Raw genomic sequence first — 27,924 nt, forward strand, 5'->3', positions numbered from 1 at the left:
GCAGGAGCTGTAAAGGAAAACCCCCTGGTGCTGTGTGTGTTCCACTGAAGGTGCTTCTTGGATCTGGGCTTGGAGGTTACCAGTCTGTAGCAGGCTGCCCATTGCATGTCGTGGTCCTGCCAGCTGAATGAGTGAGACTGCAGGAAGCTGAGATTTCTCTGGCTGCAGTGGGATCCCTCCAGCATCCCTGAGGCTGGGGACATGGGGATGATACTGAGCTGCTTCCCTGTCCCTGCTCCTCAGGAGATGCCTCTGAACACAGGGATCCTGCTCTTGATGTGCAGGGCAGTGTGAGCCAAGGAGGAAACTGAGGTAAACCACGCTGGCCTCTATGTGCCAAAAGCTAGTGGTGAGCTGTAGCAAATGCTTGATGTTCCCAGAACTCTGGCACCCCCCTGTAAGTCTCAGTGGTCCTGGAGGGGCTCCTTTGAGTGTGCTTAGATGCAGAGCAGCCCATTCTGTTTCTTAGAAGAGATTCACCTGGTTTACCCTGTGACACCAGGGACAAAAGGTGCTCTCTCTTCCACCTTATCTACCTCAGACATCAAGATTTCTTCAGCAAGGTACATGGAGACAACACCAAACCCCACTGGCAGCCTGGGGCTGAGGCTGTAAAATAGCAGCAGTGCTAATGGAAAGGGAGAGTGCTTTGAAAAACCATCTCCATTGTAATCACCTCCTTATCAAAGGCCTTTACTCTCATGCTGTACCTGATCTCCAGCCCCATGGTGCCTGGCAGCATGGTGGTGCCAGCTGCTGCACTGCTGCCTCCTGGGGCTGGTGCCCCCAGTGCCAGCAATGACAAATGAGGAAAGTTAATGCTGATCTTCTTACATCTGAGCAGCCCTTGCTCTTGGGGCAGATCAGCATCACCAACAGGCCTGGGATCCTTGAGCCACGGAGCCCAGCTCTCCTGTCTGGACACACTGTCTGTGGGGGATGCTGCTGGCTGCCCTCCCCATCCCCCGGCCCTGGAGCTGATCCTGGCCTCGCTGTTAGCAATGTCACACCCAGAGCAAGAGGCAAAGCCAGTTTGTTTTCCCCAGCTTTCTCCAGCAGTTCCCTGACTCGTGCCAGTGCTGGAGATCAACAGCAGTAACCACACTTCCATCACTCAGTCACCCTCCTGATGTTTTCCAGTGGAGGAATAAACAAGGGCAGTGCTGTTGCTGTACTGGTGCTCGGGGCTGTGGTTCTGCAGCCCCATCACCCCAGCTGTCATAGTAGGGAGGTGGATCTCACCCACTGCTGATTACTGCCAGCTCTGAGGCTCCCAGGGGAGCTGGGCAAGGGCTGGGCAGAGCTGGCAGCGCCAGCATGGGTGGCTGTACCCAGGCACTGCCCTGCCCTGCGCACCCTGCAGCCGCCTCTCTTCTCGGGTAGGTGTGCAGAGTCCTGCCCCATAGCCAGAGGCAGTTTGCTGTCTGTAATTTATCTGAGCTCTGTTTGGATCAGTAAAGCAAAGCAAAGGTGTTTGCAGTTCCTGGCTGCGCGGCTTGGCTGGGCAGCCCGGCACACGGCGGCTCAGGAGAGGGGTGGTGCGGCTTCAGAGAGTGGGATGCAGTTGTTTATATCAAAACAGAAAGCCCTTCACAGGCTCTGTTGGGAGGCTGGGGCCGGCTAATGAGCAGCATTGCTGGCGAGGTGCAGTGAGAGCAGACCTCAGGGCTCAGCAGTGCGGCGGAACAGGGCCCGAGGCCGACAGCCGAAGCAGAGCATCTCAGCTGGTGTCCCTGGTGCCAGGCAGGCAAACTCTGCTCTGTACCCTGCCCCAGCAGCGGTCTCAGCTCCCTGCTGGAAGTGCTGCTGGTCCTCAGTGGTGTGCAGTGAGGATGGAAATGTTATCCCAGCGTCCCTCTCCCCCAGCAGCAGAGCACCTCTGGCACAAGCATTGGCTTAGCTAAGTGTATGCAGCCTGGCCTGGCAGGACACAGGAGAGCAAAGGGGCAAAACTTTTGCTTGCCAGTGGCTGCTGCTTGTGGGAGGAGGGGGAACCCAACCTGTAAGAGAGGTAGCCTCGGCCTGATGATCCTGGCCATAGATTAATACTGATTAATAGATGATGATTAACCTTGCACCCTGCATGGAACTTCCCCTGGACACCAAGAGTGATTGGTATGCAGCAAGGTGCTGCTGCACCACTTCCAGCGAGGCTTCAGTGATATCCTTGAAAGAAGACTGCATCAGGTTGGAGCATTTCTTGAGTTCTGCTTGCCTGCAGTAGCTGTATCAGCCTCTGTTTGGTGGAGAAAATGTGATGGGTGACCCTTTGGACCATCTGCAATTGAAATTCTGCGTAGGAGAAGGTGGAATCAAACTGTGGTTTGCCCAGAAAGGAAAGCTTAAATAACCACAGTTTGCTGAGAGAGCTGCTGAAAAGCAGAATTAAGCAGTCTGATTAAACCCATGAAACCTGCCCACTTCAAGGGAAGTGGAAGGAAAATGTGTTTTCCCTTTTCCATATACATAAGTCCAGTGAAGGTGTTAGAGTTAACTTAGATCAGCACTCAGACTACATGGGGGTGAACATCCTTTTATCTAGCAGCAGATGAGAAGCCTCCAGTTCGTTCCCCACACTGTCAGGAATCAGTGCATAAGATAACCTGGTGTGTGGGGCAGGGCTGCCTCAGAGCTGGGCAGGGAAGCAAGGCCAGGCTGCAGCATGGCTCCCACCGAGGCAGAACCAGCCCACAACCCTTTGTGGTTTGAGCCCCGTGGTGCCTAGGGACCAGGTGAGATGACAGAGAGAGCTTGTTTTGGTGGACAAGCAGAAAGCAGACTCCCAGCCCTACAACAACAAACCTGTTGTGTTCAAATGCCTTTCCTTAAACGCTGATCAGCATTGCACAAATGTTTGGTTTATTGCTAGTGAAGGTAATTACAAGGTAATGAAGGAGCTCACCAGAGGCCTTCTCATAGCACAGATTAGGAGCAATAAACACTTCCACAGATGGGCTGAAAAGCTGGTCCTTGGCGGCTGAGGGAAAGCTGGTCCTGGCTGAGAGCCTGCTGCCCATAGAGTTGGCTTTGGTGCAGGGCTGCAGGGGCACAGTGGTGCTCATGGCATCACCATGGGGCAGGTGGGATGTGAAGGTTCTGCTGTAGGTAATTCCAGTGGCTTTGTCCTGTTGATGCTGGACCCAGCAAAAGAAGGGGTGGATCACCTGGGAGAATTAGGGCTGTATTTCACCAAGCTTGCAGTTCAGGGTGCTGTCAGGTGTGCTGCAGAGAGCTTCCTTCAAACTGGGGGAGAAGTTCTGGCCATCAGTCTTCAGTCTGCTCTGCAGTTCCATGTTCACTCTGCTTTGTAATAGAGCATTGTCTGTAAATTCCTTTAGAGGACACCAAAAGTCTTTCCTTCAGAGAGCAATTTCAAAAGGAATAAAACCCAACCTTGAGGATTTGAGGAGGAAAATGTGTAGCAGACTGACAGAAACCTTCATCCTTGTTGCTCAGTGCCAGTATGGAAGTGTTCCCTGCACCATCTCACTGCCTACTCACTGCAAAGCCTCTGCTAGTGGGCCATCAGCATGGCTGCTCTTCAACTAACTCAAGTTCTGCCTGGCTTTTTAGAATGTCTGGGCAAGGAAAGAGAAGCATGGAGCAGGGGGAAGTTCAGGGAAGCAGTCATTGTGAGTGGCTTTGGTTTTACTTGGTGGTAAATTCAGCTCTGACCAAATCTGCTGGATAAATAGAAGGGCTTTTATGGCATGCTGTAGTGTGATGAGATATGAAGCTTTAACTTAGACACATCCCAGAGGTGGTTTGACTGATCTGATGAAGTCTTCAGCTGCCCAGATGCTTTGTCCATACTTCCATGCTGTTGAGGAGTCCCTCTCTGGCTGCCCAGAGGTTCACGTTCAGCTGGTATCCGAGAGCCCCCCCTGGATGGGAATCACCTCTCTGGGTTTGGTAGGACAGTGCTGTGGCACAGACTTCAGTTTTATAATGAACTCTGACAGGCAAATATACAAAGGCAAAGCAAATTTAGTCACCAGTACGGCGGCGTGCTTGTTTGCAGCTGACAGCTTCCCAAGCAAGAGACAAATGCCTGCCTCAGTGGATTATAATTATCCACTGGAGGTGTTGGAATTGCTTTAATATTTGGTGGAAATAACATATGATTTTCTTGAAACCAGACTGCACTTGACTAACTGCAAGCATCTGGAGAGGCAGCACAGTGCTGGAGGTGATGTGTTGTAAACACGCCTGGGGTTTAGCTGCGAGCCCCCATCTGGGAGCCCTGGGTGGAATTTCATTGGGATGTCTCTTTGGCTTGTGGTTCTGCAGAGGTCTGCAGCATCGTGGGCACAGTCATTAGGTGAATGCCCTGTGCAGCTGACAGAGGCACAGAGCAGCCTGTGAGCTGTGTGATGAGGCCTTGGGGTTGCCTGCCTGCCTGCCTCCGAGGCGCTAGACGACAAAATCCATTTGCTGAAACTGGGTGAAGTCCCTAGCGGGTTGAGAGCAGAGGAAGATTTTCCTCTTCTTTCCTTGTGTGCACCAGCACAAGGAGCAATGGGTGTAAGCTGCAGCACAGGAGGCTCCACCACAACACAAGGGGGAACTTCTTCACTGTAAGGCTCACAGGGCACTGGAACAGGCTCCCCAGAGAGGTTGTGGAGTCTCCTTCTCTGGAGACTTTCAAGGCTTGTCTGGATGTGTTCCTCTGTGACCTGAGCTAGATTGTATGGTCCTGCCCTGGCAGGGGGGTTGGACTGGATGATCTCTTTGGGTCCCTTCCAACCCCTGACATCCTGTGAAACCCCCTGCAGCAATTGGTTAATGGGGGCTTGTTCCTGCCCTGGTGCCTGGGGAATGCAGTGTTGCTGCTGGGGGTCCCGTTCTCCTTTGGCTGATCAATCCCTGTCAGCAGCACAAAGCAAATCCATCCTCACAGCTCACCTCCAGTCTCAGAACAAGGTAATGGTGAACGTTTTGCAGCAGAGGCTTTGAGAGTTGTGTGGTAGCTGCAGAACATGTGGAACAGGAGAGTTCAGCCAAGCTGGGTGTCTGTTTAGTGCCAGGAGTGAGAGCTGTGCCCAGGTGAGCTGGTGCTGGGGGGCTCGACCTGCTCAGCACTCCTACCTGGATGGATGTCCTAAGGGAATTCACTGAATCCCATCCTGCTTTGTCTTTCCTTTTTGTCCAGTCTGTTGCAGAGTGATGCTTGTTCACCTCAAGCCAAGCCTTCCAGTGCAAACTGTGAAGATCTTTGAGACTCAGAGGGGGAAGATGCCATTTGCTGCCACTTGTCCCTGCCTTCCTTGAGAGCACTTTGCTGCTTGTGCTTCGTGTTATTCCCCCTGGGTGTCTGGGGACCCCCTCTCTCCCCTCCCAGCTGAGTGCTCTGGTTTGGCTGCTTGTGATGGATGGCACATCAGGGTGTGAAGCACATCAGGTTGTGTCACCCAGCCACATGCAAGTGTCTCAGGACCCGCTGAGGTTAGGCTGTGGCCCACTTTATCCCATCAGGAGAGCTGAAGCCTGCACAGAACAGTAACTGCAGGGAGCCACCCCTCAGCTCTGACATCCCTCTCTCCTTCTTCCTCCATAGGATTTCGCAACCTGCACGTGGATGACCAGATGTCCATAATCCAGTACTCCTGGATGGGCCTCATGGTTTTTGCCATGGGTTGGAGATCCTTCACCAACGTCAATTCCAGGATGCTTTACTTCGCTCCGGATCTGGTCTTCAACGAGTGAGTGCAAAACAGCAGCAATCCACTGCTGTGCTTTGCCTGGGGCAGGCTAGGTGAGAGTTGAGAGCCAGACACACAGCTTGCTTTCCCAGCTGCTTATAAGGTGCAGCCCAAGTAACCCAGGAGGGCCCTGATTTTCCCCTCTGGTTACTCCGCAGCGATCCCCAGGAGCAGTAAGGTCAGCTGTAATGCCTCTTGTGCTCCTCCCTCCCTGCCCCTCAACCTTGCTTTGGGTTCAGCTTTGCTCAGGGCAGCAGCAAGTGCTGGTGCTGGCTGTGGGGGAGCTGGTCCTTACAGACCTGCCCTTTCTCTGAGGGATTGGAGTTGCTCTTTGCAGCTTGGTTGGTCAGCTTGAGTGAGCAGAAACAGACATTTATTGTAAGTTCCTGATGGGTTCTGTCAGCTTAGAGGTGGGGAGGGTTTGTTGACACTGAGGTAGAGGAGCTTAAAGGCAACAACTGAGCACAGCAGTGCACAACCCCACAGCCCTGTGAGAGCCACTTGGAAGCCCTCCCAGCCACCACATTTGGGGCATGGTTGCAGTGGTTTTCCGGGAAGGCAGAGAGAGGCTCAGGGGAGCCCTGCAGACGCCGGGCGGTCATCCCTGCGCAGACAGAGAGGCTTGCACACGCTCCTGCGCGCAGCGGGGATGCGCCAGGCGAGGTGGGAGCTGCGGGGCCAGGCAGGGCATGTCCACCCCACATCCTGCAGGCAGGGCTTTGATCTCCCTGCTCCACGCCTCGCCCTGCCAGGTACCGGATGCACAAGTCCAGGATGTACAGCCAGTGCGTCAGGATGCGGCACCTCTCGCAGGAGTTCGGCTGGCTGCAGATCACGCCCCAGGAGTTCCTCTGCATGAAGGCTCTGCTCTTCTTCAGTATTAGTGAGTGCTCACACCCCTCCTCAGCTCACCTCCAGCTGCTGCATGCTCTGTCGCCCTAGAGCTCATGGGTGCTTTCCCTGTGCACATAGTCCTGCTCCCCAAGGGGTGGCTGTGGATGTTCCTGAGCTGCTCAACCAGAGACAGCGAGCTGCTGAGCACAAGGGTTCCCCCCCTCCGCAGCCCCCCTTAGCCAGCCCACCCTGCTGAGGTGCCATGCAGCCCTTGTCCCGTTGCAGCTCATGCCAGAGGTTACTCCTCAGCCTGACTGCTGTCACATCATGAGCACCTCCAAGCACTGGCTGCTGAGCAGGAGCACAGCACTGCTGTGTGGCACACCGCCTCTGGGGAGCTGATAAAGGGCCCTTGGGTTGGCAGTACCCAGCAAGCTGATCAGAGTGATGGCCAGCAGCCTGAGAGGTCCGCACTGACCGCTTCTTCGGCCTTCCTCTCGCTCTTTTCGTGCTCCCTGGCCAACCCTTATGGATTGCTTTCCATGTTCCACCCAGTTCCAGTGGATGGCCTGAAGAACCAGAAGCTCTTCGATGAGCTTCGAATGAACTACATTAAGGAGCTGGACCGGATCATCGCTTGCAAGAGGAAGAACCCCACCTCCTGCTCCCGCCGCTTCTACCAGCTCACCAAGGTCCTGGACTCCGTGCATCCTGTAAGAGGACACTCAGATGTCTGTCTGTTCACATAGGAAACAAACTTTCCACACTGAGAGCAAGCATGCACTGGAGTCACCTCCCCAGAGCCACGGCAGTCCCTTGCCACGGGAGGTTTTCCAGCCTCGGGGTAGCCTCAGCCATGCTCCTCTTCCCAGAGAAGCTGGACTGGGTGACCTTGCAAAGTCCCTTCCAACCTGGGCTGCTGGGTGATTCCTTGACTCTTTGTGGCTTGTTTTATAACTGCTGGAGGACCTCTGCAGGGACAGTGTTGCAGTGTGCTCCCAGATGAGGTGACAGAGAAAAGCCAGACCTGATCTCCGCTGAGGGAGCAAAAGTTCTCTGTGTCAGTCAGTCCCCACAGTGAGCAGCCTGCTGCGGGGGTTTGTGGCCTTCCTTTTTTAGCCATGAAAAGCTCTTTGTAGAGGATGCTTTTCCATCGTTGGCCCTAGCAGAGCAGCTCAAAGTCCATGTGCCCCCAATGAATCTTCTCTGATTACTGCAGTGAAAACACATTTCCTGCTTGTGACTTAAAGTTGTAGTGGTGCAGCACGAGCTAGACCTTGTCTCGCTCCTCAGCTCCCTGCCCACACAGTGAAGTGTCTACAAGCAAAAAGTAATCCCTGCTAAGTGCAGCCAGCAGCACCTGCAGACAGCAAGGTGCTGCAGGAGTAAGAAGGTGCTGCTTTTGTGCAGCCCCAGTTATAGAATAGAGTAGAATAGAATAGAATAGAATAGCGTATAATAGAATAGTGTATAATAGAATAGCATAGCATAGAATAGCATAGAATAGCATAGAATAGCATAGAATAGCATAGAATAGAATAGAATAGAATAGAATAGAATAGAATAGAATAGAATAGAATAGAATAGAATAGAATAGAATAGACCAGGTTGGAAGAGACCTTCAAGATCATCAAGTCCAACCTATCACCCAGCACCATCTAATCAACTAAACCATGGCACCAAGCACCCCATCCAGTCTCCTCCTAAACACCTCTAGTGATGGTGACTCCACCACCTCCCTGGGCAGCACATCCCCATGGCCAGTCTCTCTTGCTGGGAAGAACTTCTTCCTAACATCCAGCCTAAACCTCCCCTGGCACAGCTTGAGACTGTGTGCTCTTGTTCTAGTGTTGGTTGCCTGGGAGAAGAGACCAACCCCCACCTGGCTACTTGGTAATGTCTGAGTAGGAGGGACTGTGGCAAATTAGGCACCATGCTTCCAGGCTGGTTGGTTCCCTGGTCCATTCCCAAAGATGCCATCTGAGAGCTGCCAGCAGGGCAGTGATGGCTGCAGAGCAAGGCAGTTCCCGTTGCAGCAAGGTCCAGCCCTGACCTGCTGTGCCTGCTTGCTGTCTTCCCTGAGGCTTTGCTGCCCAGAGACTTCTCCTTTAACAAACTTTCTTCCTTTCCCAGATTGCCAAGGACCTGCATCAGTTTACATTTGACCTTTTAATTAAGGCACACATGGTGAGCGTGGACTACCCTGAAATGATGGCTGAGATCATCTCTGTGCAGGTTCCCAAGATCCTGTCTGGAAAAGTCAAGCCTATCTACTTCCATGCACAGTGATCTTCCAGAGGGACTTCCCAGTTCTGCCATGCCCCATTTCAGCCATCTCCTGCCTGTTACTTCTGCACTACTGTACTGCAGTGCCTTGGGGAATCCCCTCTACAGAGGCCACGTGCCACCAGGATGGACAGTCCCAAGGGACAGCCTGCTGGGATTCCTGAGATTTCTGTTTTTCCTGAGGTACCTCTGAACTGAACTACCTTCTGCCTGGCTTTGGCTGGCTCGCTCTGCCGGGGCACTCTGTCTGTGCTCTCTCATCTGAGTGTTCTCCGCAGTGGCTTTCAGTGGCCAGGGGAGATGGGGACAGATGCCAGAGGTGGTTTGGGGTGTTTTTAAAAGCAAGCCAAGAAAGAAGCAGGTTGAACTGATCAGTTTGGGTGTGGGTTGCTTCACTGGCCTCCCTTCAGGACTTTATTTGCATTACGGTGCTGGGAAGCAGGTGAGTTAAAAACACTGCAGCAAAGGAACAGAGAAGAGCTGAGGGGACAAGATGAATTTACAGGGCCTGCTGCTGGCCGTGGTGGGCTCGCTCTGGGCACCATGCCGCTGCCTGCAGCCCTGCAGCCCCTCATGGATGAACTGATGGAGCATGGCTGGGTCCTCAGCAAAAGGGCTGGATGACCTTCAGAAATCCCCAGAGGTGGCAGGTGGCTGCTGTTTTCCACCTGGGATGTTCTTTTCCTGCGGCTGGTCAAGCTGGATCTCGGTCACATTCCTGTCCCGGGCAGCTGCAGCTCCTCCGACACAGCCGTTCCCAGCCCCACAAGTGCCTGACGCCCTCGCGCCCCACGCTCTGCCCTCCTGCCATGGACACCTGCAGCCCCTGCCCAGCCCCTGCCCAGCTCTGCTCCTGCTGGGTGTCCTCCCAGCCCGGCCTCCCCACGCTGCTGGTTTCCCATCTGTCCCAACTGCTCTTTCTGATGCCAGCAGAGGAGTGCCCTGGGAGCACAGCAGTGGGGCTGGGACCTGTGGGACCTGCGAGGCCCCGGAGCTCCTGCTGTTTGTCCACCTCGGGAGGCGGCTGTGGTGCCAGGCTGGTGCTGCTTCAGGGGGTGTAAAGGAACCGTGGCAGGGACCTTCTGCCCTGAGGAGCAGTGCCTGCAGCTCCTCCTATCCGCAGTGGCTGCTTGCAGCCCGGGACAGCACTGCCCCGTGTGCACCGTCCCACACGCTGGGTCCCACGTGCGTGGTCCTCCAGGCACTGTCCCACACTGTCCCCAGCAGCTCCACAGGGCACGGTGGTGACTCAGCCCGTGCCCAGGCTGCAGCTTTGCCATGAGGGACAGGCAGATGTGCCCTGGCTAACAGGGACACTGGTCCTACAGCCAGCACACAGTGCAGGCAGGTGGCTCCCCCCTTCCTGCACAGCCCTGAGCCCACCAAAGCTGCCTGCTCAGACCCTGCTGGGAGTGCAGAGACTGGGGCATGTGCAGGCTCCTGCCAGGGCAGCACTTCTTGGGGGGCTGTGGCACGATCTGGCTCTGCCAACAGAGACATCTGCAAGGGGTTGTGGTGCCACAGACAGTTGATGGTGGGTGGTGCCTTCACCACTGTGGTGTGGGGGGAAGCTTTTGGGGGAGCTGTACTCACCCAGAGCTTTATACCCATCCAGAACACTGTGCCCACCTAAAGCACGATTCCCACCTAAAACATGATGCCCACCCTGAGGAAGGTGTCCACCCAGCACCCTGTACCTGCCTAGAGTGCCCACTCAGAACATCATGCCCACCCACAGCTCGGTGCCCACCCAGGATGCTGTGCCAAGCCAGAGCACTGTGCCCACCCACAGCCCTGTGCCCTGGAGCGCTGGTACCATCTTGCAGAGACTGGCCAGGGGCAGGGAGCAGGTGGCAGCTCTGGGGAGGAGACTGTGATGGGACACGTGGATCACGCCAGGCTGCGTTCCCCTGCGTGGCACCAGCCACCTGTGCTTGTCAGAGGCTCTAACGGGGAGGGGAATGAAGCTTAGTGCAAATGGGCCCCTCACAAGCTGAGCATCACCCCCTTCTTCAGGCAGGTGCCCTCATGGTCCATCTGGGCTCTGTGCCAGCTCTCAGTACACTTTTCCTGATGCTTTTCAATCACTCTGTGGGATTTTAATTAGGGGACAGGGAAGAGGAAAGAACCCAAAACTCTTCAAGGGGAGGAAGTTTTTCTGCAGTTGTTTGTGGTGGGCTTTGAGGGTGGTGAGAGCCTGGCACAGGTTGCCCAGGGAGGTGGTGGCAGCCTCATCCCTGGAGGTTTTTGCAGCCAGGCTGGATGTGGCTGTGAGCAACCTGCTGTAGTGTGAGGTGTCCCTGCCCATCCTTGGGGTCCCTTCCAACCCTAACAATTCCATGATTCCTGCCCTGCTAGATCATGTTCTTTCTCAAATCCCTTCTTCTAGGTGCCAACAGAGTCTAGAGAGACCCTTCCTGAATGCCAGCCAAGGGGCCCCTGTTCTCAGCAGCTTTTCCGGGTTTAGGGGGCTCCAAGCATTTTAAATGCCAGTGTGATTGGCTAACATTTGTTAATGCCCCAGTTAAAACCAACCCTGCTGGTTCACTCCTCTCTCCTTGACCATTTTCTGGCTGCCAGCAGCGGAGTGTGGCAGCAGCTGGGTGGGAAACACCCTGGTCACTGCCTTCAGGAGGAGGATGTTTATGAGCAGCTTGAGCAGCTCCTGGAGAGCTTTAGATTCTGCACGAGGTCATGTGAGTGAAGCTTTCCTTAGGGGAGGGTGTCCTGCTGGCTGCTCTTCTGCTGCAGGCTGGGGAAGGAATCAAACCTAACAGGGACTGCTGGAAGCAAGAAGTGTGAAGGAAAAAATGGTTTAGCAGGGGACACTGCCTGTGTGTCATCTGCCAGGGGTGTGCAGCTCATGGGTGTGCAGCTTCTCCTTCTGCCTGGCCTTTAAGGGGGGAGCAGGAGCTCGCTGAACTCTCCCCAGCTGATGGGACAAGGAGCGTTCTGGTACCCCCACAGCAACCCTTGCCCTCGAGTGGGGCACTGGGGTTTTGTTCTCTGTTCCTTCAGCATCCAGCTAAACTTCTGCAACTTCTTTGTTCAGAAGCTGATGACAGGAGAGAGAGTGTGGGGCCCAGGAGCACCAGCCCCCACATCGAGATTTGCTGGGGGGGAGAGTTAACTCTGGCTCCTTGTCTGTTTTCATGGGCTGCTGGAGGAGCTGGGAAGAAAAGAGGCTTAAGACATACCAAAGTCTGGGTCCTGACATGTATCTCTGTGTTTTCTTCTGCATCTTCTTGTCTGCTTCTGCTTTAGTAAAGCAAAGAGAATTTCACCATCCTCCCCATCATGTCAAAGCTGTCCCTGAGGCTTCCCTCAGAGCAGCCCAGCCCTGGTGAGGGGCCCCATGTCCCTGTCCCCCTGTGGATCCCCTGGCTCTGCTCTGGTTTAGCTGGGAAGTGAGAGGGCTTTCGTGCTGGCTCCATCTGAGTCACAGCTCAGCTCATCAGCTCCTGCTGAAGGCAGCAGATGGAAGACAAGGAACACACATGCTGGGGTTGGCCCAGGAGCAGCTCTTTTGGGTTCAGGTTCGTGAGAGAAAGGGTGCAAGGTGAGGTGGCCTTTAGCCAGCGTAGGAGGAGCTCTTCCTCAGTCCTGTGCCATGCCAGAAGCAGTGAGCTAGACAACGTGGTGCAGTTGCATGCCCAGGCAGGCAGCTTCCTTGTGCCAGCAACTGCAGAACTTTGCCCAGCAGCTCCAGCCCCTGTCAGCAGAGAGCTTTGCTTGGCATGGCTCTAAGCTGGGCCAGCAGCTCTCCACCTGGAGACACGGTGTGAACACTTTTGCAGGGCCTGGCAGCATCTCAGCATGGTTCTCCTGGGAGTCAGAAGGCCTTTTGGAGCTTGGCTCGGGGGAAAAGGTGTGAAGCCAGACCGCCGAGCACCGCTCACCATGCCATGGCCAAGTGAGCCAGCCCTGCACAGGGCAGGCAGCACCCTCGCTACCCTTCTCACCATCTGCTGGCTTCACATCACTCACTCTGGCCCTGTGGTGCTGCCACAGTGTGCAGGGGTGGTCCCTGAGGTGTCACCTGCCTCCCAGGCCCGCAGCATCACTGGGAGGAGCCAGCTCAGGCTGGCTTCTGCTCGCTGCTGTCTGCAGCTGGCGCTCCAAGGGCTGGTCTCTCTCCCTAGGGGTCTCAATAACATAAGGGATGTTAAGCACATACATATATATATATAAACAAATAAATATATATATAGAGAGAGAGTATATAAAAGGCATGCCCATTTTGTATTGCTAAAGATATTTATGTAATGCTCTAAGAGAGTTTCTACTTGGGTTGCACAAGGACTGCAACGAAATCCTCTCCAGGCAAGCAGTCAGTTTGTGCCAGTGCTGAAACTGGTAATAGGTTTTGTTCCTGGCTAAGTACTGCCCAGTTTGCCCAGGGCCAGCCTTTGGTGGCATGAGCAGAGCATATGCTGGCACACAGCCTGCTGGTGGGAGCTTCTTCTCCAGCTTTCCTGTAGCTGCTTCTGGTTAGGCAGGGATAGTATTTGCACTTGGGGGGGGATGATGGAGTGGCCTTTGTCTCTGCTCTCTTTGGCTGCTCGGAGCCCTCACACCGCAGGGCAGAATCCTGGAGTTCTAGAGTGGTGCCTGGTTTCTGGCCGTTTCCAAGCAGGCTTAAGAGCCACAGCAGTGCTTTCTGGTACCATGCTGACCAGCCCTGGTGCCTGCTTCAGATGGAAACTGGCTGCTGTGCTGGTGTGGCAGGGGAGCAGCAGCACGGAGCTGGGGTCTTGCGCGCATCCCCAGGGTGGTGGGGATGGGACCTGCAGCGTGCTCACAGCACAGCCCCGGCCAGTGAATGGGGGTGGGGAGGAGAAGTGCTCCAGCTGCAGCTCCCCCCATGCCCACCTCTGCACACTCACCTGCTCCTGGGCAGCATGGAGGGACTTTGCTCATGCCCTGGCAGGGCAAGCTGCACTTGTGATTCAAAAGGTGAATGTCTGCAGCACACATCCAACCGCAGCAGATTTGTCTTGAGCTGCTCTCTGTGCCGGGTGTGTTGTGTTCTGTGGCAATCTAATGCTGATTTGATTTGTTATATGTCTCTGTAATTAAAAAAAAAAGAGTTCTCTAGATTGATATATTTTATTTTCTTTGTAATAAGCCAAAAAAAAAAGCTCATTGTTGGTGCCTTTTTCTGCCTGGGGAGGGGAGGTAACTCCCAGCCCACTGCTGCATTCATGAGAGTAACACAGCATAATGTCTGCAACTGCTCCTTTGGCTGGCCTGGGGTGAAGTCACTGAGGACACACTGCAGGAAAGGACAAGAACCCTGTAGAAAGGGCAGAGAGATTTTCAGGTGCAACAGCCAGGCCTGGTTGCCAGGCCAGAGTTAAGCTTTTGGCTGCCCACACCTGGCCTGGACCAGCCTCTGCCCTGCTTTGGTGGGACTTGGGGGCGGCGCTGCTGACCTTGCTCCCCTGCAAGGTGTGCAGAGGGTGAAGCACACAGAGATCAGTTTGTTGTGGTTGCTGCTGTATGGGGATTGCACCATTGTGGTCTTGTTTCAGGCACCTTGCAGAAAGGGCAGCGTTCTGCCCACACTGACAGCCTCTGGGGCCAAGTTCTGCTTCTGGAGAGGGACGCTGGCTGGATCGCTGCCGCTGCTCTGCGTTCTTCGATTGGAACTGAATACACTGACCAAGGAGGGTTGATGTCCTGACATCACTGATGATGAGGAGCAGTGACATTGGCTGCCTTGGCTGGTGAGGTGTGGTGGAAGATGCCCAGGAGACAACTGTGACTCAGACATCACTGTGTGGGCCTGAAGGACATTGATTCTGGTACCCAGAAGAGAAGCCTGCCCAGCACCGGGATCCAGACAACCCAAGCACGCTACAGCAGGGGAGATGCAAGCTCCCTGGTTTTGCCTGGTTTAGTCCATGCTTGGGCCCCCTGCAAGCCCTGGGCCTGTGCTGTGCCAGGGGGCAGAGCCTCACGCTTGGTGTTCAGCTCTTTCTGGTTTTTTTGTAACCTTGAAGTCTGTTGTTGTGCTGAGTACAATAAAGGCAGCATCTCGTTCGGTGGCACACAGCTCTGCGCCTCTCTTTGGCTTCCCTTTGCAGCTGCCTGCATGGCAAACCCTGCCCAGTGTGAGGAACATCAGCTCTTGAGGATGCCAGGGCTCGGTGGGTCCTTTCTTTTCAGCAGCCAGGGCTGTGTGTTGGGTCCTTCCTGGGCTGTTTTTCACAGTCAGGTTTTGCTCTTGATCACCTCTGAACTGTTAACTCCATTTACACACCGACTGACTTAATCCTTTCATGTATGCCTCTTTGGGTCTTTTAATTCCAGTTTCATTTGATGAATGTATTTCTCAAAGCAAGGAGCTAATAAAGGCCAGTGTCCTCCTCCTCCTGGTGGTGTTCTCAGTATCTTTATGAGCAGTTGTAAATCCCCTCTGCTGCAACTTGGTTCTCAAGCTGACCTGTGCTCCCCCAGTCATAAAGAAGGCTCCTTATCAGCTCAGCTTTTAATTCAAGGTACAGATGGGAATGCAGCAGGGGGTCAAGATTTTATTCACTCTTGAGACAAGCCAAAGAGCTTGGGAAAGCAAAACCAAACCAAAACAACCAACCATCACTCATCAGTCACAGCTTGCTGGTGGTGCCCAGCAGTAGTCCCTGGGCCAATGCACTGCAAGCTGAAACAGCAATGTCCTGAGCAGCACCAAGAGCCTTGCCTGTGAGGAGGAGCATCATGGCTGGTTGTCTGCAGAGAGCCTGGTCCCATCCCTCCCTTTGAGTCCCAGCCAAAAGGGGATGTATCATTTGAAGAGTTCTCCCTTAACTAGCAGTGAAAACTCCTCTGTCCTGCCCAGGCTGTGGTGCTGTCTCGTGTGCCTGTCAATGCCAGCCCCACCAGCCTTTTATTTGGCCACTAATGTCCCTTGGGATATTCAGGAGCTGCCTCTCCAACATATCATGGGGTCATGGTCATGGCCCTGTCCTTCACATGGCTACACATCTCCTGGTCTTAACACCACCTCTGTCCTCCAGCCTCAGCCCATATGAGAACAGTGAGGGAACCTCTGAGTGTTTGCAGAAGATCCCTGGAGCCTTTCCAGGTCAGATTGAGCAGGGCTCTGAGCAACCTGATCTAGCTGAAGATGTCCCAGCTCACTGCAGGGAGGTTGGACTGGATGACCTTTGAAAGTCCCTTCCCACACAAACAATTCCATGACTGTGATTGTGTCTGGCAAGGAGGCAAATCCCCTTCCTCTGCAGTGGTTTTGCTCTGCTCAGCCATTCCTGCTGCACATCACACAGGGATCCACCCTGATGTTCAGCATGACCTACAAATTGCACCCCAGCTGCTGATCCTCCTCTCTGTGTCTGACCACACAGGAGCTGTGTGGCCTGGCAGGGCTGGTGGCTGCCACAGTGGTGATCTGCAAGCCTAGAGGGATCAGAGCAGCCCTTGGAGAAGCATCCAACTGACCAGCACCCAGCTCTCCAAACACAGCCCAGTCACCAGGAGAGCCAGGGGCCTGGTAAGGAGCAAAATCCATTGTTTGTTAGGAAAGTCCCTGACATTTGGTCTGGTTTCTCCACCACAAGCAATCAGGCCAGGAGAAACAACACTTTCCTACAAGAGTTTTACTTGTGCCAGGCACTGGTGGTGTCCCCCAGGGATCAGTGCTGGGCCCCCTGCTCTTTAACATCTCTATCAATCATCTGGATGAGGGCATTGAGTCCATCAGCAGTAAGTTTGCAGATGACACCGAGCTGGGGGCAGGAGTTGATCTGTTAGAGGATAGGAGAGCTCTGCAGAGGGACCTCGACAGGCTGGACAGATGGGCAGAGTCCAAGGGCAGGAGATTGAACACATCCAAGTGCCAGGTTCCACACATTGGCCACAACAACCCCATGCAGTGCTACAGGCTGGGGTCAGAGTGGCTGGAGAGCAGCCAGGCAGAAAGGGACCTGGGGGTGCTGGTGGACAGCAGCTGAACAGGAGCCTGCAGTGTGCCCAGGTGGCCAAGAAGTCCAATGGCATCCTGGCCTGCATCAGGAACAGTGTGGCCAGCAGGAGCAGGGAGGTCATTCTGCCCTGTGCTCAGCACTGCTGAGGCCACACCTTGAGTCCTGTGTCCAGTTCTGGGTCCCTCAGTTTAGGAAGGAGGTTGACTTGCTGGAAGGTGTCCAGAGAAGAGCAACAAAGCTGGGGAGGGGTCTGGAGCACAGCCCTGTGAGGAGAGGCTGAGGGAGCTGGGGTTGCTTAGCCTGGAGAAGAGGAGGCTCAGGGGAGACCTTCTTGCTCTCTACAACTCCCTGAAGGGAGGTTGTAGCCAGGTGGGGGTTGGTCTCTTCTCCCAGGCAAGCAGCACCAGAACAAGAGGACACAGTCTCAAGCTGTGCCAGGGGAGGTTTAGACTGGATGTTAGGAACAAGTTCTTCCCAGCAAGAGAGATTGGCCACTGGAATGTGCTGCCCAGGGAGGTGGTGGAATCACCATTCCTGGAGGTGTTTAGGAAGAGCCTGGCTGGGGTGCTTGGTGCCATGGTTGAGTTGATCAGATGGTGTTGGGTGATAGGTTGGACTTGATGATCTCAAAGGTCTTTTCCAACCTGGTTAATTCTATTCTATTCTATTCTTATTCTATTCTTATTCTCTTCCTCTTCTCTTCTCTTCTCCTCTCCTCTCCTCTCCTCTCCTTCTCCTTCTCCTTCTCCTTCTCCTTCTCCTTCTCCTTCTCCTTCTCCTTCTCCTTCTCCTTCTCCTTCTCCTTCTCCTTCTCCTTCTCCTTCTCCTTCTCCTTCTCCTTCTCCTTCTCCTTCTCCTTCTCCTTCTCCTTCTCCTTCTCCTTCTCCTCCTTCTCCTTCTCCTTCTCCTTCTCCTTCTCCTTCTCCTTCTCCTTATGGAGGAGGACTTGCTGGGAGGTCCCAGAGGGCTGCAGAGCTTCACTTCATGCTGCCAGGTACTTCTTTGGCTTTTGGGTTGGGTTGGGTTGGGTTTTTGTTTGTTTGTTTGTGGTTTTGTTTGTTTGGGGATTGGTTTGGTTTTGAAGGCCTTTGCAGGTCCCTGGCCCTTCAGCCAACAGCCCCTGTCCCAGGCAGGCTCCTGGATGCCCCTCCGGGACCTTCTCTGGGAGTGGAGCTGCTTGGGGACATGGCAGCACGTGTGGCACAGCTAGCTATGCCTGGCTGCTGCAGGGTGGACTCCCAACAGCAGAAATCCACTGAGGAAGTCATCTGGGATTGTTTTCTGGCTTGGGTTTGAGTTTTGGTGGTGTTTGGTTGGGGGTTTGGATGTTTTTTTTGGTCTTTGTCTTTTCAATTTGCTGAAAGTGCCTCATGTCATGCAGCCCTAAAGTGGCTCCGTGCTGTGAAGCTCTTTGTTTGCCTTTGTTTGCCCACAGCCAGTGGGAACTTTTTAAAGCAGCAGAGCTGTTCCATTCCCTAAAGCTTTTCTCACCCCCTGGACGGTGGTTTTCCTCCCCAGGGGCCCCGGGGCTGGCTGTGCACAGACACAGCTGCACTGGCAGCTGCTTCCCTCTGTGTGTGTCCAGTTGTGTCAGCGTTTGGGCTGCACTCACCCTCTCAGGCAGCTCCAGAGTGGAGGGAGATGCTCCCCACGTGCTGGATGATCCCAGGAGAGGAGGGATCTCAGTCAGCAGCACAGCCCAAACCTGCCCCAGCTGTGGGGACCCCCAGCGTGCTGCTGGGCCAGTGCAGGCTGAGCACTGTGGGTGCTGAGCACAAGCAGCCTGCGTTGTGCCTCTGCATCACACTGAGGGCTCCGAATCTGCCCACTGAACCCTGCTGTGACTGCTGACACCTCACAGCCCTGACCTCAGCCAAGGAGCAGCAATGGGCCCAGGAGCCACCAGGATATTGGCTTTCCATGGGTCTAGCACTCATCAACCACTTAAACAAGGCATTTGCAGACAGTGCCCTTTACACAACCCTGGTGATGAAGGACACCAGCTGTGAGAAGCTGAGGGGAATGATGGCCACAGGGCCTGGTAATGAGCACATTAATTGGCTGTTCTGAAAGTCCTTTAAATTTAGTTCAGCTTCTCCAGTTTGCCTAGGAGAAGTTCTTGCAGCTCCTTCAAGGATCAACTCATTTCAACCCCAGACCTCACCTGGAGCCCAGAGAGCACTGGGCTGCCAGTCTCCCACTGACCCCTCCAGCACTGCTACTGGTGTGCAGAGCCCTGGGAGTGCCCAAGGCCCCAGGCAAGGTGGTGATGGGCTCCTGCAGCTCCCTGCTTCTTGCTTGCCCAGATCAGTGCTTTGTTCATCCCTGATCCCTGTGGGAGCACCACAGAAAGCTTTAAGGTGCAGGTTTCAGCAGGAGAGCAGTGTGCAGCCAGCGTGGGAATGGGTGCACAGCAGTCTGCTGCCCGTGCCAAGCCTTTGGGGTTGGGCTATGCACAGAAATCAGCCTTTCTGTCAGCAAAAGCCTGGAGGTGGGTGATGGGTCGATGATGCTGGCAGCAGGCATCCCCAGCAAGCGCTGCTGAGCTGGGGCAGGTTCACCCTGTGGTCACTCTCTGACCAGGAAATGTGTGACCTGCCCAGCCCAGAGCAGCAGCCCCCAGATCAGCCTCTTCAGAGCCCCCAAGCCCTAGCCCTGCTTCTCTACCTCCCCTTTCTGGTGGGGCAGCTCTTGACTGCCCCTGCAGCTCACCCATCCCTGCCCAGGGAGCAGCAGGGAGGGGACAGGGGCTGCTTTGCATGGGATGTTACCCCTCAGGAGGTCCTTTCTACAGCACCAGTAGGTGATGTGGCAGGCAAGGAGTGGCCGCCACGGGGGCTGCCTCACGGCTAGAGCTGCCCTGGCTGTTCAGTGGTGGGGGTTGTCTGCTGCTTGAAGTTGGTGTCTCGGTCCAGCTGGCACCTCCTGCTTCCTGCCTGCCTTGAGCAAACAGCAGTGAGCACAGCTGGTTGAGCCCAGGAGCTGCTCTGCCCTCGGCCTGCGCTGGGCTCCAGCTCACCAGGCAGCCACAGACCTCAGCAGGGTCATGCTGACTTGTGTGCTCTTGGCATGAGGAGCCTTGGCCACCTCTGGGGTTTGCTCCTTGCCCACAACTGCTGCCACCTCCCACTGCTGCCAGCAGGCAGATGCCGAGAGGGTGGGCAGGGCCCTGCCTGCTCCGTGCCCTGCCCCTGCTGGAGCAGTGACCGTAAGGGCATGGTGCCAGTGTGGGGCACAGTGTGGTGGCACATTGTTGTGCACAGTGTTGTGCACAGTGTGGGGCACAGTGTGGGGCACAGTGTTGTGCACAGTGTGGGGCACAGTGTGGTGGCACAATGTTGTGCACAGTGTTGTGCACAGTGTGGGGCACAGTGTGGGGCACAGTGTGGGGCACAGTGTGGGGCACAGTGTGGTGCACAGTGTTGTGCACAGTGTGGGGCACAGTGTGATGCACAGTGTGGGGCACAGTGTGGTGCACAGTGTTGTGCACAGTGTTGTGCACAGTGTGGGGCACAGTGTGGTGCACAGTGTGGGGCACAGTGTGGGGCACAGTGTGGGGCACAGTGTTGTGCACAGTGTGGGGCACAGTGTGGGGCACAGTGTGGGGCACAGTGTTGTGCACAGTGTGGGGCACAGTGTGGGGCACAGTGTGGGGCACAGTGTTGTGCACAGTGTGGGGCACAGTGTGGGGCACAGTGTGGTGCACAGTGTTGTGCACAGTGTGGGGCACAGTGTGGGGCACAGTGTTGTGCACAGTGTGGGGCACAGTGTGGCGCACAGTGTGGTGGCATGGTGCTGGGATGAGCCCACAGGGACAGGGCAGGGAGGGAGGGACTGGAGTGTGCAGGATGAGGAGCAAAGGATGCAGGACCTGTGGGAGGATGGAAGTCTTGTGGAGGATAATGCACTGGGCAGGGGAAGGTCTCTAAGCCTCCATGGGAATGGCAGCATTCTATATGGGATTCCCAGCACCCTCAGAGCCTTTGGGGACCTCTGAGAGAGGCCGTGGAAGCCCTTCTCCCATAAACTTCTGGAGATGTGATGAAACTAAATCACAGCGCAGCTTTGACGGGTTCAAAGCATCTCCTGATTCCTTTTAAAGCCAATGGCAGGATATTTTTGGTGTCCCAGCCCTTGATTTATGGCTGGGTAGGCCAAGTACCACTGCTGACAGCTGCCAAGAAAACGCCTGCTGCAGAAGGCTGCTCCTAAATCAAAGGCTTCAGCTGGCTGAGCGCGCAGAGAGCGGGGCCAGGGAGAGCTCCGCAGCTCCAAGCCCAGGCTCCCATCTCCCGAGGAGCCCTGCGTGGGTGGATTCCTCTGCCCTTAGGGGTCTGCATGCAGCACACACATCTCAGCTGCCAGGGCCCCACTGAGCACATCTCCAGTCTAAATTTACCATATAGCTGTGTCTACTGGAGTGTGCCTTTCACCTCTCCAAATTCCTCCTCCTCTGGGAAGCCCTCGCTGAGGCCCAGCCTCCGGCTCTGACTCTTTGAGCTTGCTGAGCCTTTCCCTACCAGGTTTTGCCCCTGCTGGGAAGTAGTTTTCTAGGCTCAGATTGAATCAAAACATTTTCTGTCAGAAAGCAAAGCACACACCTGTGCACTGGGACACCCCAGAGGGTGGGATAGTGCCTTGGTGCTTTTAATCAGAGAATGGTTTGGGTTGGAAGGGACCTCCAAAGCTCATCTAAGACCAACCCCCCTGCAGGCAACAGGGACATCCTCCACTGGAGCAGGTTGCTCAGAGCCTTGTCCAGCCTGACCTTGAATAGCTCCAGGGATGGAGCCTCAACTACCTCCCTGGGCAACCTGTTGCAGTGTTCCAGCCCCCCTCACGGTGCAGAACTTGTTCCTAACATCCAATCTGAATCTCCTCTTTAATTTCAAACCATTGCTTCTCATCCCATCACTGCAGGCCTTTGCAAACAGCCCCTCTGCAGCCTTCTTGTAGGCCCCTTCAGGTACTGGCAGGCTGCTGTTAGGTCTCCCCAGAGCCTTGATCATTTCATACAAGGGCTAAAGGGAAAGGCAAAGAGGCTGTCTCCCCAGACTGCTCTTTTGGAGGGGTCTGGCCCTGTGAAAACAACAGGCTGCAAAGGAACATTTCTAGAGGCAGAAGGAGCCAGAAAAAAAAGATGGGAAAAAACCCTCTCAAGCTGCTGCTTCACCTCATGCCACCCAGGCATGGAGACCCTGTGTCCACCCAGGCATGGAGACCCTGTGTCCACCCAGGCATGGAGACCTTGTGTCCACCCAGGCATGGAGTCCTTGTGTCCACCCAGGCATGGAGACCCCGTGTCCACCCAGGCATGGAGTCCTTGTGTCCATCCAGGCATGGAGACCCTGTGTCCATCCAGCCAGGAAATGCTCCAGACAGAGGAGTGGGGTGGGACAAGCACTGGAGGTGCCTGTTGGGGATGCTCTCTGTGGGGCTGTGCCCACTGCCAGCTGCTCCCCAGTTTCTCCCCCTTCACTAAGGACCTTTAGTTTGTCCTGGGTTTGAAGCATTTTGTGCTTCACCAGCAGCCTGGAGCCCCAGTGTTTCCAGGTGGATCATGCAGTGGGATTTTCTGCCAGCCCCACAGTGACAGCTGCAGGTAGATGAAGCCTTTGGGTCCAGGTGAGACCTGCACAAGTGCTTTGTCTGGGGATGGCAGGGCAGGTTATGGGGGCTGCTCTCGAGCCCACCTACCCCTGCTCACTTGATCCAGGCTTTCCCTGCATCCCACACCATTCCCAGGGCCAGCCCTGCTCTTCATCTGCTCCTGGCTTCCACAGCACCCTGCAGATGAAGTCACAGAATCATGGAATGGAATGGAATGGAATGGAATGGAATGGAATGGAATGGAATGGAATAGAATAGAATAGAATAGAATAGAATAGAATAGAATAGAATAGAATAGAATAGAATAGAATAGAATAGAATAGAATAGAATAGGACTGGAATAGAATAGGACTGGAATAGAATAGGACTGGAATAGAATAGGACTGGAATAGACTAGACTCAACCAGGTTGGAAGAGACCTCCAAGCTCATCAAGTCCAACCAATCACCCAACCCTAACTAATCAACTACAGCCATGTCAGTAAGTGCCTCATCCAGCCTTGGAAGTCCTGGACAGCTGTCCTCTCAGGAAGTTCCACTTCAATAGGAGGAGAAACTTCTTTACAGTGAAGGTGGTGGAACACTGGGAGCAGGCTGCCCAGAGAGGTTGTGGAGTCTGCCTCTCTGGAGGCTTTCAAAACCTGCCTGGCTGTGCTCCTGTGCAGCCTGCCCTGGGTGATCCTGCTTTGGCAGGGGGGTTGGACTGGATGATCTCTGGAGGTCCCTTCCAACCCCTACCCTTCTGTGTTTTCCCTCCCCACATTATTGCTGGTAAAGCTCTGTCCCTCAGTGCCCCACAGGTAACCCAGCACTAAGGTCCCCAGATATTCCTGGGATGAAATCTGGGAGGTTTCCAATCACAAGGTAAATGAGGTTTTGGAGGCTGCATCCCTGCTTGCAGGGGGTCAGTCAGCCTCTAGCTGTGGTTAGGATGGGACTAGATCAGTTTCTAAAAGGACACAGAGGGAGTGATGCCTCTGCTGGTGGCAGGCTGGACACACCAGGCCGTGGGGCATCTCCAGGTGATGACCTGGTGCCAGCTGGAGCTGCCGGCCCACTCCTGCCCTCCTCAGCTCCTCTCCTGCCCCATACCAGAGGGTTCACCCCACAGCCACGCTGATGGCTTGGGCTCTGAGCTCTCCTAATCCTGGGTCTGGTCCAAGGGCTCACGAGGGAGCAGACTCCCTGCTCCAGCCCTGCGAGCGCTCGCTGAGCTGAGCCGAGCCGAGCCGAGCCGAGCCGAGCTGCACATGGTGCTGGAGGAGCTGAGGAAGGTGCCGTGCCAGGCTCCTCAGCCAGTTGTCACCACTGGCATTAGTTTCTGCAGCTGCAGAGCCAGGGGAAACAAAGCAGGGACCACAGGAGGCCCTGCACCTCCTGTGCCACAGGCCCTCGCTGGAGCTGGGCGCTTCGGCCGCCGCTCGCGCTCCACGCTGGGCTGGGAAGAAAGCAACGTTGCCCTCACTCCCCCTGCCAGGAGGGGGATTCATTTTCTTCTTTGCCAAGAGAAGAATAGCCAAAAATGCCGAAGTGCCCCAGGCTGCAGTGAGTCCTGCTGCACGGACTCCATTCCCATTCCTCCTCCCAGCAGCGGATGGTGCAAGCCCTCAATGGGCACTGCTGAGCCCCAGGGCTGGAGGAGATGAGGAGCTCTGGGGATGCTGGAGGGTTACTCCCTGTCCAGCTGCTCTCTGGGGGAACCTGGGAGCGTTCTGGCCACTCTGAGGGGGTCTCAGGCCCCGTGCCACAATGGTGAGCAGGGAAGGGGAAGGCAGAACCGTGCTTGGGGAGATGGTTCCTGCTCGGGGCTCTGGAGCTGGGGCACGGTACAGACCTGCTCCCAGCCTGCAAGCCTGGACTCATGTTGCAAAGCTCAGCAGCCTTTAAGTAGGGTGGGAGTGGTACAGAATAATGGCAGCTGGGAGCCTGAGAACACAGCAATTAGTGCCTGGATAGGGGTGGAGGTGAGAATGCTCCCCCTCGTTCGGCTGAAGACTCTGCCACCAGAGCTGCACTAATTAGTTCACCTCCTAGTGCCGGAGCTGCAGCCTTTGCCAGTCACCTTATTAGGTTAAAATAATAAATGCCTCACCAAAGAAGCAAGGGCTGCACTTGGGAAACCTGTGGAAAGAGGCTGCACCTCCAGCTTGGAGAGGAAAGCAAAGGCTGCAGGGTGCAAGCAGCAGGGGGCAGCTCACCTGCCCCATGCTTCCCCCAGGGACCATCCCACCTCTCCTGGCACCTCACTGCCAGCTCCGGTGTGCTCACCTCAGGCACTTCTCCATAAACTCAGGCCCAAAAGCAGGTTGCAAGGCTCCTGTTTAAGGGCTGTTTTCTCCTGGGAGAGGTTGTGTTGGTAAATAAAAGCAAGGAGCTCGAAAAGCAAATCCTAGTGCAGAGAGGCAGACCTGGGAGGGATGGGGAAGAAGCTCCTGGGTGGGGGGAAGAAGCCAGAGCTGTGCCTGTGGTAATCACAAACAATCAGAAAGGTGTTTGTGGTGCCAGGGGCTGCTCCTTGCAGGGTCTGAGTGAGGATGGGATGGCTACAGCATTGCCTAAAGGGCCAAAAACCACACTGGGACTCTGCTCTTGTTTTACTTCATGGAAACTTTATAAACACTGCCATGAGCTGTGCTTGTACCCAACAGAACCAACAGAACGGCCCCAGGGCTGCTGCTGGGGGCCCTGGCATGCTGCCCAGGGTGAACCCTACAAGCTGTGCCACTCTTCTGGCTCTGGCAGCAAGGATTTGTGCCCCAGCCCTCTGCCAGCACAACCCAACATCCCACCACTGCTCCACCGCTGGGGCAGCACTCAGCTGCGCTCACAGGGCATGAAAAGCCAGCAGGACACAGGTGACAATGTCTTGCAAAGGACACAGGAGGTTTCTAACAGGCTGCTTCCTCCTGTTCTTCACAAAGCCAGACCAGATCCCAGCTCCCTTGGATTGCCCTCTTCCCTCAGACTCTGCCATGGGGGAGAGGCAGCAGCCACAGTGTCCCAACAGCCACTGTGCCCCAACAGCCACAGTGTCCCAACAGCCACAGTGCCCCAAGAGCCACAGTGTCCCAACAGCCACAGTGCCCCAAGAGCCACAGTGTCCCAACAGCCACTGTGCCCCAACAGCCACAGTGTCCCAACAGCCACTGTGCCCCAACAGCCACAGTGCTCCAACAGCCACTGTGCCCCAACAGCCACAGTGCTCCAACAGCCAGAGTGTCCAATGGGACAGGGACCTGTGGGTGCCAGCACTGCACAGCCTCCATGCCAGCCAGAGCCACCCCTGTCCTCAGCAGTGTGAGTGGCGGCACCACCACAGCCACCCATGTCCATGCCAGTGTGGAGGTGCCACCACCACACGCCTCCTGTGTCCATGGAAGCCTTGCACTTCCCAAATCAACAGCCTTGGGGGTCCTCCACACACAGCCCCGAGGAGGGAAGGCATTCTGGGAGACGTTGGCCTTCTGTGAAGGAGCCACTGGCCTGACACTGCTGGGACAGCCACCCCCCGAGGGGAGGAGGACACCAAAGGGCAGGCTCAGGCTGAGTGGCCGCAGCAGGCAGGTCTGTTGAGAGCTGGGCTGCTGGAGAGGCTTCCCAGCAACCACAGCCATTGCAGGCTGCCCAGGGCACCTCTCCCACTTCATCCTGCTGGCTCCCAGCCTTACCTGCTCTCCCACAGCAGGGCACCACGGCAGGCTGTGTTTTGGTGCTGCTCACATCTCTGGCTGCTGGCAGAGGCTGCAGCAGGAAGGGCTCAGCGTAGCTCTGGGGAGCCCTGAGGAGCTGGCGTGTGTGAGCCAGTGGAGGTGTGGGCACCACTGGCTCTCTTGGTTTGGGGTGTTCTTTTGCAAGCCCACTCTGACATGCCACTGTCAGAGCAGGAGCACAGCAGCAGGGCCACTGGCAAGGCCTGCAGGAGTGGAAGCACCATGGACACAACACAGCTGTGTCCAGAGAACTCCAGAATTACATTCAGCAATAGAAAGCAGACAGGGGCTGGATGCACACACAGGGCAAGGAGGAGATGGCACCATGGCAGCACCCCCCCCCAGCAAACCCCTCCCCTGGGCAGGATACAAAGCAGCCTGAGGGGATGGAGCACCTGGGAAGCAGCTAATGGGTTTGGGAATGGGAATGCTTCCAGCACCCAAGGATAATAATGTGGGACACAGAAGCTGCCTTTGGGCTGTGGGAGGAAGCAGGGAAGCCTCTGGTTGCCTATTTACAGGTAAATGCTACAGCCCAGGAACAGAGCCCTGGTGCCAGCTGGAACCACAAACAAGCCTCTACTGTTAGCAAGGGTACAAGGGGTGGTCCTGGCTAGCAGAAACTTTCCAGCCCAAGGGCATGATCTGCAGGGCTGCTGCTGAGGGAAGGAGACTGGACAGCTCTTGGGTTGGAAATCAATGTAACAGACAAACAAGGAACTAGGTCCCTCTAAACAAATGGTGGGTTTGGACCCACAGACAGGGAGTTTCAGCTCCTCACCACCTCTCTGCTGGCCCCCCAGAATAAACCTGGGACAGAGGTTTCATGGTGGGGCCATGGGAAGTGGATCTGGTGGAACAGTGGCTCATGCAGGAGCAGGAGGAGGAGAAAGAGGCCGAGGCTGGGGAGCACCTGTGGCCTCTTTCTCCCAGCAGTGCTCTCAGGGGGCTGCTGAGCTGCCTGGTGCTGCCCTGCAGGCAGGGGATTCAGTCTCCCCGAGGCCAGGCAGGAGATGAAGATGTCCCACAGAGCTAAGCACCAGTTCCTATCCTCCTGCCACAGCAGTTTCCAGTTACATACACTGTGCTCTACACACTGACACACACACTACAGCTTACTGAGAGAGCAAAACAGAACAGAAAGGAAGGAGCTTCTGAAGGCAAGGTGGGGCCACCCCCAAGCCCAGTCATTCCACCCCTGCAGCTGAGCATTGGGGGTCAGCCCCTCGTGTTTTGAGTCCAACGTCCGCGCGGGGTCAGCCCTGCCGAGGCGGCTCCCGGCGAGCCTGTGGGCAGAGGGCTGCTCCCGTTGCCTGCTGTCCCTTCTGCAGCCCACTGGTGCTCACTCAGCCCTGCCAATGGTCCCTTGTGAGGGCACAGGAGTGTCCCTCGTGGCCTGTGCAGAGAGGAGCGGTGGAGGGCCTGGAACAGCTGGTCAGAAGGCTGTGGGCAGGGGCTGCTCTCCAGCGTCACCTCCCTCTCTCCTGATTTCCTGAGCCGCCCGTGACAGGGAGCTCTGAAACTGCTGTCCAGGGGCACTGGAACTGGAAAAGTCTCAGCTGTGACACAGCCATTTCACAAGCACAGAGGATCTCCTGGGTCTGGCTGGGCTGAGGTGGTTACAAAGTCTGGAAGAAGAAGACAAAGATGTTCTATGCAGCAGCTGAAATTCATCAGCGATGGCAAACCCACAACGGAGCCAGCCCGGCCCTTGGCACCAGCAGAGCAGCAGGAGGCTCAGGATGGGCAGCACAGGCTCATTTACCCCACCCTGCCACATCACTCCCATCTCTAGTCATCATCTTCCTTTCTGCAAGGGTGCCCTGCAGGGAGGACA

The 27,924-nt window shown here is 55.5% G+C and overlaps 2 protein-coding genes across 5 annotated transcripts in view; one reads left to right on the top strand and one right to left on the bottom strand.

Annotated features, from left to right (window-relative positions):
* The window catches only part of AR (androgen receptor), a 72,143-nt gene extending 56,944 nt beyond the window's left edge, over positions 1-15,199 (top strand). Inside the window, exons 5-9 of the mRNA XM_068157596.1 lie at positions 5,558-5,702; positions 6,455-6,585; positions 7,092-7,249; positions 8,670-9,005; positions 14,357-15,199. Coding sequence (XP_068013697.1) covers positions 5,558-5,702; positions 6,455-6,585; positions 7,092-7,249; positions 8,670-8,825 — 590 coding nt within the window. The 3' untranslated portion in view covers positions 8,826-9,005; positions 14,357-15,199. The remainder of the gene's footprint in view (positions 1-5,557; positions 5,703-6,454; positions 6,586-7,091; positions 7,250-8,669; positions 9,006-14,356) is intronic.
* Positions 15,200-24,966: 9,767 nt separating this feature from the next.
* OPHN1 (oligophrenin 1) overlaps positions 24,967-27,924 on the bottom strand; it is an 81,932-nt gene continuing 78,974 nt past the window's right edge. For 3 of the 4 annotated variants that reach the window (XM_068157593.1, XM_068157592.1, XM_068157595.1), the window contains exon 23: positions 24,967-27,715. In XM_068157593.1, the coding sequence (XP_068013694.1) occupies positions 27,643-27,715 (73 nt within the window). In that variant the 3' untranslated portion in view covers positions 24,967-27,642. The remainder of the gene's footprint in view (positions 27,716-27,924) is intronic. The other variant, XM_068157594.1, reaches the window with a different exon arrangement.

The sequence above is a fragment of the Melanerpes formicivorus genome, unplaced genomic scaffold, assembly GCF_026170545.1.
Source record: "Melanerpes formicivorus ecotype bairdi unplaced genomic scaffold, bMelFor1.0.p_v2 SCAF_37, whole genome shotgun sequence".
Classification (NCBI taxonomy): Eukaryota; Metazoa; Chordata; class Aves; order Piciformes; family Picidae; genus Melanerpes; species Melanerpes formicivorus.